At 39.1% G+C, this 16,261-nt stretch overlaps 1 protein-coding gene and 1 long non-coding RNA gene across 3 annotated transcripts; one reads left to right on the top strand and one right to left on the bottom strand.

The window, feature by feature from the left end:
- Window positions 1–3,824: 3,824 nt before the first annotated feature.
- Window positions 3,825–6,562, top strand: LOC143006707 (uncharacterized). Of its 2 annotated transcripts, XR_012964331.1 has the most exons (4): window positions 3,825–3,950; window positions 4,502–4,604; window positions 6,016–6,160; window positions 6,415–6,562. It is a non-coding gene; the product is annotated as an uncharacterized LOC143006707 (long non-coding RNA). The 2 variants fall into 2 exon arrangements; XR_012964330.1 differs by having other exon boundaries at window positions 3,826–3,950; window positions 6,016–6,534.
- A 3,173-nt stretch (window positions 6,563–9,735) lies between these two features.
- Window positions 9,736–12,256, bottom strand: LOC143006941 (C-type isolectin Sp-CL4-like). The gene is made up of 6 exons (XM_076158306.1): window positions 12,195–12,256; window positions 11,268–11,364; window positions 11,048–11,190; window positions 10,800–10,931; window positions 10,548–10,656; window positions 9,736–9,879 (listed from the first exon to the last, which is right to left on the bottom strand). Exons 2-6 carry the CDS (start codon window positions 11,326–11,328, stop codon window positions 9,812–9,814), a joined length of 513 nt encoding a protein of 170 aa, XP_076014421.1. The 5' UTR covers window positions 11,329–11,364; window positions 12,195–12,256; the 3' UTR covers window positions 9,736–9,811.
- Between the last annotated feature and the right edge of the window lie 4,005 nt (window positions 12,257–16,261).

Genomic DNA, 16,261 nt, shown 5'->3' on the forward strand with positions numbered 1-16,261 from the left:
TTTTACTCAAATGCGGCTTCAAGGTACTTTATCCACCACTGGGAGAGAAGTACCTCTCCATCCCCCCCGCAGCCACTTGCACATCTCTCTTTTGTGGTTATTACAATTTGAGATTATGTGATTAATTTTGTTGTCATTGCTTCTCATTTAGATACAAAGCTTTAATATTCAAGAGAAAGAGCAACACAGAACAATGTCTTCTTGCATGTCCAAACAGCTGTGGTCGAATGCTGCTGCACCTCTAACACGCCGGCTCGCTGTCGACCCTCTGTTAATACTTATTTGGTACCCAGACAGCAGGATTCCCCTCTGAGTTTGAGTGGTAGAGTGGTAGAGTGTCTCAATGACACAATGACTAAACCCTGTTTCTCCGCTAACGTTGCATTGACTTTACATTGACGTCATTAACTTAAACCGATATGGGTGGTTAGCTATGTGTTGTTTATGCTAACCTGGAGCCCTGAGGGATATTTAGTTAGTTATATAAGTCTTTCTTTGCAAATACTAAAACCGGTCTCGGCACCCTTTTTGTAAATAAAGTCATAATTTCATCAGCATCAGTGTTGAAGGAGGAGACAAAGCAAAAAGACATTAATGCTGATTGTGAGAATGTCCAAATGTGTCCCCACGGCGCGTGTGTGTTTTGGGGGGATTTGACCAGCAAACCTGGGTGAGCGTTTGTATTGGAGGCTATACCATGAAGATGATGAGTACTTTAGTTAAGCATCCCTTAAGATCACTCGATGCATATGGAGACGAAGCAACGGTGACTTGAGCTCGTGACTTGTCCAATGGGGTTTTACAGGTGGGGAATAATAGCCTTGATTTCTGTGTGTCGACCTTGTTTTTGTTCTTGATCTCGAGCTTTTCACTTGATCTTTTTAAAGCATTGCCTTATTCCCTGACTTCCCCATTTTGGCTCTCACTGACTAGAACACATTCCCTGTAGCTGCTAACTTAAAAAGTTTCAAATGATGATGAGCATATAGAATCATTGTTAGTGGCATAATGCCCCTATAAATGTTTTTTTTTTTTTGTATATGCATGGAAAGACTACACAACGTTAACAACAAAAATGCCTTTCAAACCCGCTGAGACGTTGTGAATTACAGACAATACGTCTCTTACTGAGGAACACAACAACTTTAACTTAAAAAACAAACAAATAAGGTCATAAACATCAAACTAGCTGGTTAAAAGCAACTTCAAAGATTTGTATGAAAAAAACTCAAATATCTATATGGACAAATCATACTTCAAATGATTCTTTCGAGAATAAGAATGCATTTGGAGTATGATTTGTCCATATAAATATTTGAGTGTGATGTGGGAAAAAAACGTATCTTTCACAAGACAGGTTCGGGTCTACATAGCTAGCATATGATGTCATAATTCTAAGCAACACTTTGTGCTTGGAAACCTAATAATATAAATAAGGAACTCAAGGAGGAAATGACAAGTAGCTTCATCCTTAAAAATTACAGTGCATGAAAACATTTAAGATAAGGGGGAGGGAAATTGCTGTTCATTGAACCAATGATGGAAATATACAAAACAATATACATTCCTAGGCCCTGTCCCTAATACACAAGAGTGAGAGAGAAAGGGAGAGAGGGAAAGACAACATTGCGTCTAGTCTGTTTGCAGACAGTTTGTTTAGACAACACACAGCTAACCACCCATATCGGTTTAAGTTAATGAGGTCAATACAATGTTTGTTTATTCAGGGTTGCTTAAGACAAAGTGTGAGATGTTCTGCTGCTAAGGCTTTAATATTTTACGCCTGTTGAAATCCCTCTAAAGTTCTGTTTATCTGTCACATAAATCAAAGTAAATAATTAAACAATGAAAATGTAGTTTACATTATCAAGCAAGCATATGAACTCTAATTACTTTGATGGAAAGTAGAATATAGTTTCACCTGTAGGTGAACACCTTGTATATCCAATGTTAGGCTTTTTTATACAGCTGAAGGAAGAAAAGAAAAGAAGTCTCCAACATGGAAATACTCAAATCATGCAAGATAACCTGAACTTGTACTGTAAATGTGTAAATGTATACTATAAACAGTTCTGTTGTCCTTGTTTATAATCTTCATTTAGCCAAAGTTGTAATGCAACAAGTCAAAAGACTGTTTGCATTTAGATCTGACTACATCATGCTGGCACAAGAGCTACAAAACCCTAAAAAAAAATCAAAAAATGGATGGAGTTTGGCTGTTGTTGCTAACAGAGACGAACTGTGTGATGTTTCCAGTTTTCTGTGAGAGTCAGTTAACCCAGCGCCATGCGTCTCAGCGTGTTGACTGGCATTCTTATTGTGGTGTTAGTGCAGTACGCTGGAGTCGGAAAGAACCATACAGTCACAAATAGATTTAGAATTTAAACAACTGGTGAGACTTGTTTTAGTATTTGCACAGAAAGACTTTTTTGATGGAGAAATACCTTTCAAACCTGCTGATAAGTTGGGAATTACAGGAAATACAGCTCTTATTGAGGAACACAAGAACTTTAATTTCAAAAACACAAATTAGGTCATAAAAATTAAACTAGCTAATTTAAAGCAATTTCAAAGATTCTTATGAAAAAATAATTATACGGACAAATCACATTTCAAAGGAATTCTAATTCTTCAAAGTTCATTGGAGGGATTGTATGGAAAAAAAGTATATTTTATGACAAAAGTTTGTATCTACATTGCTATCATATGATGTCATAATTCTAAAATTTCGCTTTGTACTTGGACCCCTAATAATATATATAAAGAACTCAAGGAGGAATTTACAAGTAGCTTCATCCTTAAAAATTACAGTGCATGAAAACATAAGAGAGACAAAAATTCCTCAAGTCTGTTTGCAGACACTTTGTTCAGACACCACCCATATTGGTTTAAGTAAATCACGTCAATGTAAAGTCAATACAACGTTAGCTGAGAAACAGGGTTTAGTCATTGTGTCATTACATAACGATTATTTGGCAGACGGTTTTAACCAAAGCGACTTACATTACATTACCACCCTTCGCAGAGGGGGGAGCAATTGAGGGTTCGGTGCCTTGCTCAGGCACCTCGGCAGCAGGGGCTAGAAATTTAAAGAGCTTTACCAAGTGACGTTGTGTTGTCAAATGTATGTATTCTCCAAACCTTTTGCAGGCTACCCTGAAACGGGTGGCGAGCTACTGGTAGCTCCTGAGCGACCTGTTGGAGTTATTACAATTAGAGTATATATGACTTGATTCATTTTGTTGTCATTTTATTTCATTTAAATACAAAACGATAATATTCAAGAGAAAGAGCAACACAGAACAATGTCTTCTTGCATGTCTAAACAGCTGTGGTCGTATGCTGCTGCACCTCTAACACGCCGGCTCGCTGTCGACCCTCTGTTAATACTTATTTGGTACCCAGACAGCAGGATTCCCCTCTGAGTTTGAGTGGTAGAGTGGTAGAGTGTCTCAATGACACGATGACTAAACCCTGTTTCTCCGCTAACGTTGTATTGACTTTACATTGACGTCATTAACTTAAACCGATATGGGCGGTTAGCTGTGTGTTGTCTGAACAAACTGTCTGCAAAAAAGACCTGTTACTCGTTATTTACGGTGGCCGAGAACCGCCACCGCTGCAAATAAAAGAAGCGCTGCAAAAATAAAAAAGCTGGTGTGCAAAAATAAAAAAGCTGGTGCAAAAATAAAAAAGGCGATGCAAATAAAAGAAAGTCTGCAAAAAAGAAACGCTACTGCAAATAAAAGAAAGTCTGCAAAAATAAAAAAGTCGGTGCAAAAATAAAAAAGGTGATGCAAATAAAAAAGCCACAACGGAAGTGGGTTACCGGGGACTGTTTTTGCCGATGCACCTGTGTGAGTAGAAGACGACGCCGACGCACCTGTGTGAGGAGAAGAAGACGGCGACGACGACGAGAAGAAACTACGAATAGGAAAACGAACTAGAAAGTAAGTGACCATGATAGTGTTTAATGTCGCTACGTGTACTTTTTAATGTGTTATTTGGTTAGGCCAGGTAACCCCAGGTTTGAAGTTGAACTGGAGAATGCCGGTGTATTGTTAGCTTCGGCTAACACGGGGAGACCACTAACGAGTCCGGCCAGATGTCAGTTTGACATCATAGCTGGAGTTTGAGTTATTGGATGACATCGTTTTGTTAGCGTGATGCCATCACACTCATTTATTTAAGTAGCTTCAGATTCAAACAGCTTCAGCAGCATTGGAGACACACTTTCTGGACCAACATCTGACTGTGACTCTGTGAGTGAGCTCGTCTTGTGGTGACTATCTACAGTGAAGACAGCTTATTACTGTCGTTGTTGTTGTTTGTATCATTAATAATCATGCTAACAATAATCTAAGGCGTGGGTAACAGAAGTTATGTGGATGAATGTGAAGTTTAAGCTGTGTGGGGTGGCCAGGGACCTTTGAGAAAGAACCATGACCATAATGTCAGATTGAATCCTAAACTTGACTGTTTTTGCTTTGTCATTTACCAGGTCATGTTTTGTCCATTCTGTGGGGTGAACCTTCCATCCGTCCTGGTATATTGTGGCTCATGCTGTAGAAATGTCAGGTTCCTAAGGAGTCTTCAAGATGAAGGTACATTTCTTTCTGACAGTTAATGAGGTTCTTAAACATGATGGATTGCTATGCTTTTTCAGAGAATATACTGTCTGTTAGTCATGAATATACCACTTCATATGGTGAAATCCATAACAGAGGCATGTGGAATACAATGAATTTGAAGACATGAAAAATTAAGAAAGTTTCTTAGTCTAGTAGGCTACTGATCCCTGTAAAAAAATCCTATGCAACAATTTTGAGTGTTTTGCACTATGCTACTTTTATATAAAGACATTTTCAATTAATTAACTTTAACGAGTGCATTGAATAGCTTGATTCCTCAATAACTCTAATCACTAACTACCATGTCACCCACACATGATAATCTTAACAATCTCATTTATTCACCTCTCTGTAAAAATTGAAAATGTTCATTATGCAGTTCATCATTTAGCCTCTAATATAGTGTCCTCCGTCCTACCCCTCAGGTCCTGAAGCTAGTACTCCAGTGGATGAACTTATCCAAAAATATTTCACAGAGGGCCATAGTTATGAAATAATAGTGGACTTACTGAAAACCAAACACAACATATCAGTCAGTTTTCGCAATCTACAAAAAAGACTAAAACATGCAAGCCTGACCAGAAGGATCAACTACACTCCAATTGCTACTGTGCAGGCAGCTATTTCCGAGGAGCTAAAGGGATCAGGCCAGCTTTTAGGGTATAGAGCGATGTGGCAGATTCTGAAACGGAAACACTCTCTTGTCGTCAGACAAGACGATGCGATGCACCTAATGGCAGAGCTGGATCCATGTGGAACAGAGAATCGCTGCAGACGTAGATTTGTTCGAAGGGCATATCATTCAATGGGACCAAATGAAACCTGGCACGTTGATGGGTATAATAAATTAAAACCTTTTGGAATTGGCATAAGTGGCTGCATTGATGGCTTCTCCAGAAAAATTATGTGGCTGAATTGTGGAAAGACGAACAACGACCCTTCAGTAATTGCTCAAAACTACATCAACTGTGTAGTTGAGCATGGAGTTTTTCCAAAGCGGCTCTGCACAGATTGCGGCACTGAAAATGGAATAATGGCCGCCATTCAATGTACCATGAGATCAGAGCATGCAGACGAGTTTGCAGGAGCTTAAAGCCACATGTATGGCACTTCAACATCCAACCAGTGGATTGAAAGCTGGTTCCGGAAACAAAGGTTTCTGTCACTTTTAATTCATTTATGTTTTACTTGACCCTGGATTATTGTATTTGCTGTATGCATTTATATTATTTCTCAGTTTAATGTATATTGCTGTGCTTTTTAAAGGAAAGGGTATATTGTAGTGAAATCTCCAAAAGGCATGAGTCAGTAGTAAGTGGACTTGTACATTAATCTAAACCTCTTGAAGAACGATGACCTGGATGAATTTGTGTTTTCTATCTAGGAGCCAATTTTGGATGGATCTGTTCAGTGACTTGAGGGAGAGGCATCTCTTCAATGGCAGCCCTGCAAACACAAAGTTCACCTCCTGGAGTCACCTTATTTATTATTAATTACGTAAAAACTGAAATAATGTGGTGCTCTAAAATGTGTGTACTTGAATGCACTTGAAAATATTTTGTAACATTTTGATTATAAAATTTAAGATTCACAATAAAGTTTTCCCTCATGTGCAATGCTTTCTCTAATATTTGATACTTAGTTTAACCTAAGATCATTGCTTGTCTTTGGGTCTCTGCATCCTTGTCCTGTAAGAAACTCTGGAGATAATTGTAATGACCATGAAAGTGAAACTTAATTGATGTGTTGCTCAGTGTAAACACTTTCCTGTACTTGCTCCTAGCAATTGTGGTTTCCCAGCATCTGCCCAAACCCTGAACCACATCACCAGCATCATGCCAGTGCCAGCAACTCCTGCTGGGGATGAGCATGAAACTCTTTTTGGAGAACTGCAACGACAGAGTGGTGTAAGAGCTCCTTTGCAGTGGGAATCAGCTGTAGAGAACTACATCACCCTGAAAAACATGGCTGGTCTGTAAAAAATTTAGGGACATATTTGTGTTGTGACAACACCAAAACAAACTTCTTTTTATGCGTCGTATTTGCTGCTGCTGTATATTGCTGCTGTCATTTTCCTCTCTCCCCTGTCATTTGGCAGAGGCTTTTGTCCAAAGCAACGTACAAATGTCTGTAATAAAGTTGTCTATGCCTGAAAAAATCTTAAAAAAAAAAAAAAGAACAGTCTGTAGTTTTTTTATTTATTTTTTATTTAAAGAAACAAGCTGAAGCTGCAAGCACATTCCTGATATCAAATACAATAAAAATGTGCGGTGTTGACAACAGTCTATTTGCAATACAAAAAAAAATAAATGAAATGTTTAATATAATGTACACAAACATGGATCTCTAGGTCAGAGTGTGACACATTCTTTTAAGTAGTTTAAGCCTTGATTGTGTGACAATATTTTCAGACAAGGCTAAGTGTGAACGATAGACTATGTTTCAGAGCTACAATTACCAGAGCTGCTGAATCAGTGCTTGACTCTCCATCTGCAGGTTCCCATATCTGGAAGTAAAAAACAATATATCAGTGAGCACTTCAAATTTGATTGACAGAACTAGAGCTGAACAAATTTGAACATAAATATTGAAGTTTGTAAAATATGTGTAGGCCAGGACACTGCAACATTTACTGTAATTTAAAATGCTTTGAACTTAAATTGCATGAACATTTTAGCCGTCCGTTCAATACCTCAATCTGACATTATGGTCATGGTATTTTCACAAAAGTCCCTGGCCACCTCACACAGCTTTAACTACACATTCATCCAAATAACTATTGTTACCCACGCCTTAGATTATTGTTAGCATGACTATTAATGATACAAGCAACAACAACAACGATAGTAATAAGCTGTAGCCGTCAGTTGCTTCAACTCTCGTTAGTGGTCTCCCCGTGTTAGCCGAAGCTAACAATACACCGGCATTCTCCAGTTCACCTTGAAACCTGGGGTTACCTGGCCTAACCAAATAACACATTAAAAAGTACACGTAGCGACATTAAACACTATCATGTTCACTTACTTTCTAGTTCGTTTTCCTATTCGTAGTTTCTTCTCGTCGTCGTCGCCGTCTTCTTCTCCTCACACAGGTGCGTCGGCGTCGTCTTCTACTCACACAGGTGCATCGGCAAAAACAGTCCCCGGTAACCCACTTCCGTTGTGGCTTTTTTATATGCATCACCGTTTTTATTTTTGCACCGACTTTTTCGCAGGCTTTCTTTTATTTGCATCGCCTTTTTTATTTTTGCACCAGCTTTTTATTTTTGCACACCAGCTTTTTTATTTTTGCAGCGCTTCTTTTATTTGCAGCGGTGGCGGTTCTCGGCCACCGTAGGTTATTCCCTCGTAACGCCCATCCACTCGTGAAGCCATACTGACACCTACTGGCGATTTGCAGATATTGCTGCATAGTAATCACTGGTGATCAAAACACTGTTAAACCCACATAATACATGTGGTGTTCAGAGTACTTCTTCAGGCCGGCAAGAAGGACTTCAAGTAGTGAGGTCGAGTGAGTAGAGAGGTCACACTTAAGCTGTTTATTAAGCAGTAGAGGTTAAAGTTGTGATACAGTATTGACTGACTCAGCTGAGATGTCATGTTCTCAGCCGAGGTCTCATGTGCTTCAGTGGTCCACAGACTGCAACCAGTTAGCTATCTACACATCCATACATGAGCCCCGAACCTTGGGTTTCCCTTCAATATATACTGTTCAATGTGTGTGTCCCCTCCTTTGTGTTGGTGTCTGGTTGGTGCACAGGCCAGTTCACTCCTCCAGGAAGATCTTCTTGTACTTTTTCCTTGAAGGCGAAGTTGAGGGCCTGGGTGGGGAAGGATCTAATGACAGTGGCAAGGTTTCCTCTCCTAGCACACCCAGTCTAATGATCTCCAGTGGAATATCCCCAATGTGCAATATATAGTTTTCAGTCATTCATACACTCATTGTCCCGGAAAACTTCCCTCTTAGTACAGGTGTCCCCTTGACAGGCTTTTTACTTTGCCAGGCTCCCATCCCATCACAATGCTCTTTATTGCCTTGCACGATCCACCCTGCCATTGCAACAGGTGAACCTCCCCGCTGTGGGACGAACAAAGGATCATCTTATCCGATCTTGTAAGTTAAACATTAGCCCTGTTGGAGCCCCTCACTGAGCCTTCTGCTCTGAGCCCTCCCTGTGAACATCATCATAGTTTACACATAGACAAATCTTCATGAGCAAGCACAGTTGAATAGAAATGAATATAATCATGCCCATCACACATGAGAAAACCCCTATTATTGACATTATGTTGAAGGAAATACATTTCCTACTCTAAACGTGACATCTGCACCTCACAAGCAGGCTGCAATAGTTTTCTTTAATGATGAAACTAAAGAAAACAATAATACAACTCAACTCCTCATGACCACTTTCTTCTAACTGAGTTAAATGTGGAAACTGGTTGCACGCATGCATGTTATATGTATTGCACATGCGTCTGCTGCATTACAGTGGGGCATCACTGTGTCCAAACACACACACACACACACACACAAACACACATCATCATCATTCTACATCTGATGAGCTCACAGGGATTAAATTCAAAGGACTCATCAAAAAATATTGACACTTCTCCACATCCCAACCTCTCAAACCTCAAATGTAAAATGGATATTTGGATTTAGTGTCATTTCATATTAGTTTCTTATTTCTGAATCGCGAAAACAAAACTTTGAGTTGTTTTTCACCGCTGCCATTATACTGCAAAAAACAACGAGACAAAGCTGTATCTGAACTTTCTCTTCCAAACACTCAAGTTCACTGTCATATTCAGGATTGTTTGATTCTAATGCACTGTATGTTTGTTTTCAGCTGGGGTGACAGCAACACCATACTTAAAGGATTTGTGTATATTTTGTGATGTAGATATAAAAATGTTGTAGACTAAATATTCTGATATTTTTGGAAAATGGTTGCACATAAAGGCAAATATTTGAGCTGCTTTTTCTGAGTAAATTGGTAATCTGTAGAAAACCCCTAATCCCATTCACACCCTGTCCACCATTTTGGCACATGTACAGTAAGAACCTCCACCATCAAAAAAGAACTGAGAACATGTTTGCTGATGCTGAAGCTTTATTGCTTGTCAACTGCTTGTCAACACTGAATTAAAATGTCGACATTCTGATGACGTTTACATCCTCTTGGAACACAGAAAGCGCCTCCGACTGCCACAGTTTTCGTCGTTCCATCTTCCCCACCCTGGAAAACAGAACACATCACATTCAGGAATGTTAGAATCGCAGAAAGTCATATTTCCTTTGGAACATTTTCCTCAAACAATGTTTCACAGAGTTTGATTTTAATTTGTTCCTTAATGCCTTCAAAAATCCATGATTAGAGAGGATGTCAAAGTTTATCTTGGGAAAATCTGAACATTTCTGCCATGACTTATAACTCCAAAAAGATCCCAAAAAATGGTTTGCTTTTGGTTGTTTGGCAAAAGTCTTTGTGAAACTCTGAAACAAACGATAACAACACAACACGGGAGAGGAGTTTGAAAGACTCAAGAGCGTTTTTCAGGATCTGAATTCTGTGGGGGTGAAGTCCCTCAAGAAATATCTTTGGAGGAATTTCCTCCCACCAAGTCTCATTTTCAGACTTTTGAGAACAACCAGTGGTTGATGGTTTTGTCATTGAAAGTCATGTGTGGCTTTTTTGAAAGATAAAAAGTAAATTGATTGAAAACCAATTTTTCTAAAATGACTCCAGAGGCTCAGAGCAGTGACATTGGCCTTTGAAAGCAATCACCTTGGAGATCTCAGAATTATAAGGTTTATTTTCTATTGTGGAACTCTTAAAATGATCTTCAGCTTCTTCATCCTCTGTTAGGCAGTCAAACTCCTCTTCTATGTTTTCTGGTGACTTACATCTAAAATTCATTTCCATGCAGTTCTCCCTGAACATCCAGTTGTCTGGCTGGCCCCGCGCCCATCTACTGAAGGTCACATGTGTTCTATCTTGCCACCTCCACACACCCTGCAGATTAAGAAGTGAGTTAAGAATGTTAATGTAGTGATTGTTTACCATAGCTGATATAATCAGCAAATTTGTAATGATCACTCAAATTTCTTTCACATCCACTGCTGTATTCTGATTAATCTGATGAGTTTGCTACTTACTCTTCTCCTCATTGCCCCCAACCAGTAGTGGTACTTAATATGGGAGTTCCTGACCAGCCTGCACAGCACTCTATCATATTCTGTGATGTTATGAATTGATACCATTTGGGCACGTAGTTGGCGACAGAACCCCTGAAATTGACAGAATGAACACAATTACTTTTCATCAACACGATGAACACGATGAGGTGATATTCAAAGTATTATAGTAGTAATTGTAATCTGATTTGAGAGTGGGTTTTGATTACATGGGCACTGCGGAAGGTTCTCGCAAAGTTGAACACCTTCATACAGCGTTGGGAATTTAAGCGGTACCATCCATGTACTTTACATGGTGTGACTGGATACTTGGAACGGCAGATGTTTCTAATCCTGTTCAGATTTGCATTTCCTGTGATGTAGAAACGAGTTTGTCAGTTTTGGGTTCCTGCTTTCATTCTGGTGTATTTGTGTCTGTGTGGTTCTTACCGACTCCAGCGTACTGCACTACCACCAGAAGAAGAATGCCAGTCAACACGGCGAGACGCATGGCTCTGGGTTAACTGACTCTCACAGTAAGACACAACTGGAAACATCACACAGTTCATCTCTGTTAGCAACAACAGCCAAACTCCATCCATCAATCCACCATTTCATTTGTCATGAAAAAAAGAGTTTGGATGTAACTCAGCACATTAACTCAAGTGTTGTACTTCAGCTTCTGCATGTGGTCCTTCCAAAACATTCACTGGGACCAAACCTTCAAAAGTGACTATTTGGTGCTGTGTTGTATCACAGTAAAATAAGAGAAAGAGTTTGAAGATGTAACCCTGAACTCTGAGAGCTATTTCCAGATTAATGATTTGCGATGTTAAGTAGCATTTTTGGATCTGTGATGTCATTTCAGGGTTTTGTAGCACATGTGTCAGCGTTACGCAGTCAGATTGAAATGCAAACAGTCTGATTTGGACTCTCTGCATTACAATTTTGGATAAATTAAGATTGTAAACAAGGACAACAGAACTGTTTATAGTATACATTTATACATTTACAGTACAAGTTCAGGTTATCTTGCTAGATTGGAGTATTTCCATGTTGGATACTTCTTTTCTTTTCTTTCTTCAGCTGTATAAAAAAGCCTAACATTGGATATACAAGGTGTTTACCCAAGAGTGAAACTATATTCTACTTTTCTTTTAAAGTGATTAGAGTTCATATGCTTGCTGGATGATCACTGATCATTGTTGAATAATTTACTTTTATTTATGTGACAGATAAACAAAAAGATTGAAGCTTCTCCACAGACATAAAAAATTGAAGTCTTAGCAGCAAAATCATCTTACTGTGTTTCAAGCAACACTGAATTATTATTATTTCTAATTTCTCCTAAAACATTTAGAGAGCAAGAGGTCTTACCACAGTCGATCCCTTTCTTCTTCCTCCACCTGTGTCTTAGATGATCCTCTGTCACACTTTTATGCTAACCTGGAGCCCTGAGGGATATTTAGTTAGTTATATAAGTCTTTCTTTGCAAATACTAAAACCGGTCTCGGCACCCTTTTTGTGAATAAAGTCATAATTTCATCAGCATCAGTGTTGAAGGAGGAGACAAAGCAAAAAGACATTAATGCTGATTGTGAGAATGTCCAAATGTGTCCCCACGGCGCGTGTGTGTTTTGGGGGGATTTGACCAGCAAACCTGGGTGAGCGTTTGTATTGGAGGCTATACCATGAAGATGATTAGTACTTTAGTTTAGCATCACTTAAGATGGAGACGAAGCAACGGTGACTTGAGCTCGTGACTTGTCCAATGGGGTTTTACAGGTGGGGAATAATAGCCTTGATTTCTGTGTGTCGACCTTGTTTTTGTTCTTGATCTCGAGCTTTTCACTTGATCTTTTTAAAGCATTGCCTTATTCCCTGACTTCCCCATTTTGGCTCTCACTGACTAGAACACATTCCCTGTAGCTGCTAACTTAAAAAGTTTCAAATGATGATGAGCATATAGAATCATTGTTAGTGGCATAATGCTCCTATAAATGTTTGTTTTTTTGTATATGCATGGAAAGACTACACAACGTTAACAACAAAAATGCCTTTCAAACCCGCTGAGACGTTGTGAATTACAGACAACACATCTCTTATTGAGGAACACAACAACTTTAACTTAAAAAACAAACAAATAAGGTCATAAACATCAAACTAGCTGGTTAAAAGCAACTTCAAAGATTTGTATGAAAAAAACTCAAATATCTATATGGACAAATCATACTTCAAATGATTCTTTCGAGAATAAGAATGCATTTGGAGTATGATTTGTCCATATAAATATTTGAGTGTGATGTGGGAAAAAAACGTATCTTTCACAAGACAGGTTCGGGTCTACATAGCTAGCATATGATGTCATAATTCTAAGCAACACTTTGTGCTTGGAAACCTAATAATATAAATAAGGAACTCAAGGAGGAAATGACAAGTAGCTTCATCCTTAAAAATTACAGTGCATGAAAACATTTAAGATAAGGGGGAGGGAAATTGCTGTTCATTGAACCAATGATGGAAATATACAAAACAATATACATTCCTAGGCCCTGTCCCTAATACACAAGAGTGAGAGAGAAAGGGAGAGAGGGAAAGACAACATTGCGTCTAGTCTGTTTGCAGACAGTTTGTTTAGACAACACACAGCTAACCACCCATATCGGTTTAAGTTAATGAGGTCAATACAATGTTTGTTTATTCAGGGTTGCTTAAGACAAAGTGTGAGATGTTCTGCTGCTAAGGCTTTAATATTTTACGCCTGTTGAAATCCCTCTAAAGTTCTGTTTATCTGTCACATAAATCAAAGTAAATAATTAAACAATGAAAATGTAGTTTACATTATCAAGCAAGCATATGAACTCTAATTACTTTGATGGAAAGTAGAATATAGTTTCACCTGTAGGTGAACACCTTGTATATCCAATGTTAGGCTTTTTTATACAGCTGAAGGAAGAAAAGAAAAGAAGTCTCCAACATGGAAATACTCAAATCATGCAAGATAACCTGAACTTGTACTGTAAATGTGTAAATGTATACTATAAACAGTTCTGTTGTCCTTGTTTATAATCTTCATTTAGCCAAAGTTGTAATGCAACAAGTCAAAAGACTGTTTGCATTTAGATCTGACTACATCATGCTGGCACAAGAGCTACAAAACCCTAAAAAAAAATCAAAAAATGGATGGAGTTTGGCTGTTGTTGCTAACAGAGACGAACTGTGTGATGTTTCCAGTTTTCTGTGAGAGTCAGTTAACCCAGCGCCATGCGTCTCAGCGTGTTGACTGGCATTCTTATTGTGGTGTTAGTGCAGTACGCTGGAGTCGGAAAGAACCATACAGTCACAAATAGATTTAGAATTTAAACAACTGGTGAGACTTGTTTTAGTATTTGCACAGAAAGACTTTTTTGATGGAGAAATACCTTTCAAACCTGCTGATAAGTTGGGAATTACAGGAAATACAGCTCTTATTGAGGAACACAAGAACTTTAATTTCAAAAACACAAATTAGGTCATAAAAATTAAACTAGCTAATTTAAAGCAATTTCAAAGATTCTTATGAAAAAATAATTATACGGACAAATCACATTTCAAAGGAATTCTAATTCTTCAAAGTTCATTGGAGGGATTGTATGGAAAAAAAGTATATTTTATGACAAAAGTTTGTATCTACATTGCTATCATATGATGTCATAATTCTAAAATTTCGCTTTGTACTTGGACCCCTAATAATATATATAAAGAACTCAAGGAGGAATTTACAAGTAGCTTCATCCTTAAAAATTACAGTGCATGAAAACATAAGAGAGACAAAAATTCCTCAAGTCTGTTTGCAGACACTTTGTTCAGACACCACCCATATTGGTTTAAGTAAATCACGTCAATGTAAAGTCAATACAACGTTAGCTGAGAAACAGGGTTTAGTCATTGTGTCATTACATAACGATTATTTGGCAGACGGTTTTAACCAAAGCGACTTACATTACATTACCACCCTTCGCAGAGGGGGGAGCAATTGAGGGTTCGGTGCCTTGCTCAGGCACCTCGGCAGCAGGGGCTAGAAATTTAAAGAGCTTTACCAAGTGACGTTGTGTTGTCAAATGTATGTATTCTCCAAACCTTTTGCAGGCTACCCTGAAACGGGTGGCGAGCTACTGGTAGCTCCTGAGCGACCTGTTGGAGTTATTACAATTAGAGTATATATGACTTGATTCATTTTGTTGTCATTTTATTTCATTTAAATACAAAACGATAATATTCAAGAGAAAGAGCAACACAGAACAATGTCTTCTTGCATGTCTAAACAGCTGTGGTCGTATGCTGCTGCACCTCTAACACGCCGGCTCGCTGTCGACCCTCTGTTAATACTTATTTGGTACCCAGACAGCAGGATTCCCCTCTGAGTTTGAGTGGTAGAGTGGTAGAGTGTCTCAATGACACGATGACTAAACCCTGTTTCTCCGCTAACGTTGTATTGACTTTACATTGACGTCATTAACTTAAACCGATATGGGCGGTTAGCTGTGTGTTGTCTGAACAAACTGTCTGCAAAAAAGACCTGCTACTCGTTATTCCCTCGTAACGCCCATCCACTCGTGAAGCCATACTGACACCTACTGGCGATTTGCAGATATTGCTGCATAGTAATCACTGGTGATCAAAACACTGTTAAACCCACATAATACATGTGGTGTTCAGAGTACTTCTTCAGGCCGGCAAGAAGGACTTCAAGTAGTGAGGTCGAGTGAGTAGAGAGGTCACACTTAAGCTGTTTATTAAGCAGTAGAGGTTAAAGTTGTGATACAGTATTGACTGACTCAGCTGAGATGTCATGTTCTCAGCCGAGGTCTCATGTGCTTCAGTGGTCCACAGACTGCAACCAGTTAGCTATCTACACATCCATACATGAGCCCCGAACCTTGGGTTTCCCTTCAATATATACTGTTCAATGTGTGTGTCCCCTCCTTTGTGTTGGTGTCTGGTTGGTGCACAGGCCAGTTCACTCCTCCAGGAAGATCTTCTTGTACTTTTTCCTTGAAGGCGAAGTTGAGGGCCTGGGTGGGGAAGGATCTAATGACAGTGGCAAGGTTTCCTCTCCTAGCACACCCAGTCTAATGATCTCCAGTGGAATATCCCCAATGTGCAATATATAGTTTTCAGTCATTCATACACTCATTGTCCCGGAAAACTTCCCTCTTAGTACAGGTGTCCCCTTGACAGGCTTTTTACTTTGCCAGGCTCCCATCCCATCACAATGCTCTTTATTGCCTTGCACGATCCACCCTGCCATTGCAACAGGTGAACCTCCCCGCTGTGGGACGAACAAAGGATCATCTTATCCGATCTTGTAAGTTAAACATTAGCCCTGTTGGAGCCCCTCACTGAGCCTTCTGCTCTGAGCCCTCCCTGTGAACATCATCATAGTTTACACATAGACAAATCTT

This window comes from Genypterus blacodes, unplaced genomic scaffold, assembly GCF_046128005.1.
Source record: "Genypterus blacodes isolate CSIRO-AG114 ecotype Tasmania unplaced genomic scaffold, CSIRO-AGI_Gbla_v1 ptg000076l_1, whole genome shotgun sequence".
NCBI lineage: Eukaryota > Metazoa > Chordata > Actinopteri > Ophidiiformes > Ophidiidae > Genypterus > Genypterus blacodes.

Coding starts and splice junctions, on each gene's coding strand:
- LOC143006941 (XM_076158306.1), bottom strand. CDS start 11,328: ATGCGTCTCGCCGTGTTGACTGGCATTCTTCTTCTGGTGGTAGTGCAG. Junction 11,191..11,267: donor AGTGCAGTACGCTGGAGTCG/GTAAGAACCACA, acceptor TCTACATCACAG/GAAATGCAAATCTGAACAGG. Junction 10,932..11,047: donor GAACCTTCCGCAGTGCCCAT/GTAATCAAAACC, acceptor TGTCAATTTCAG/GGGTTCTGTCGCCAACTACG.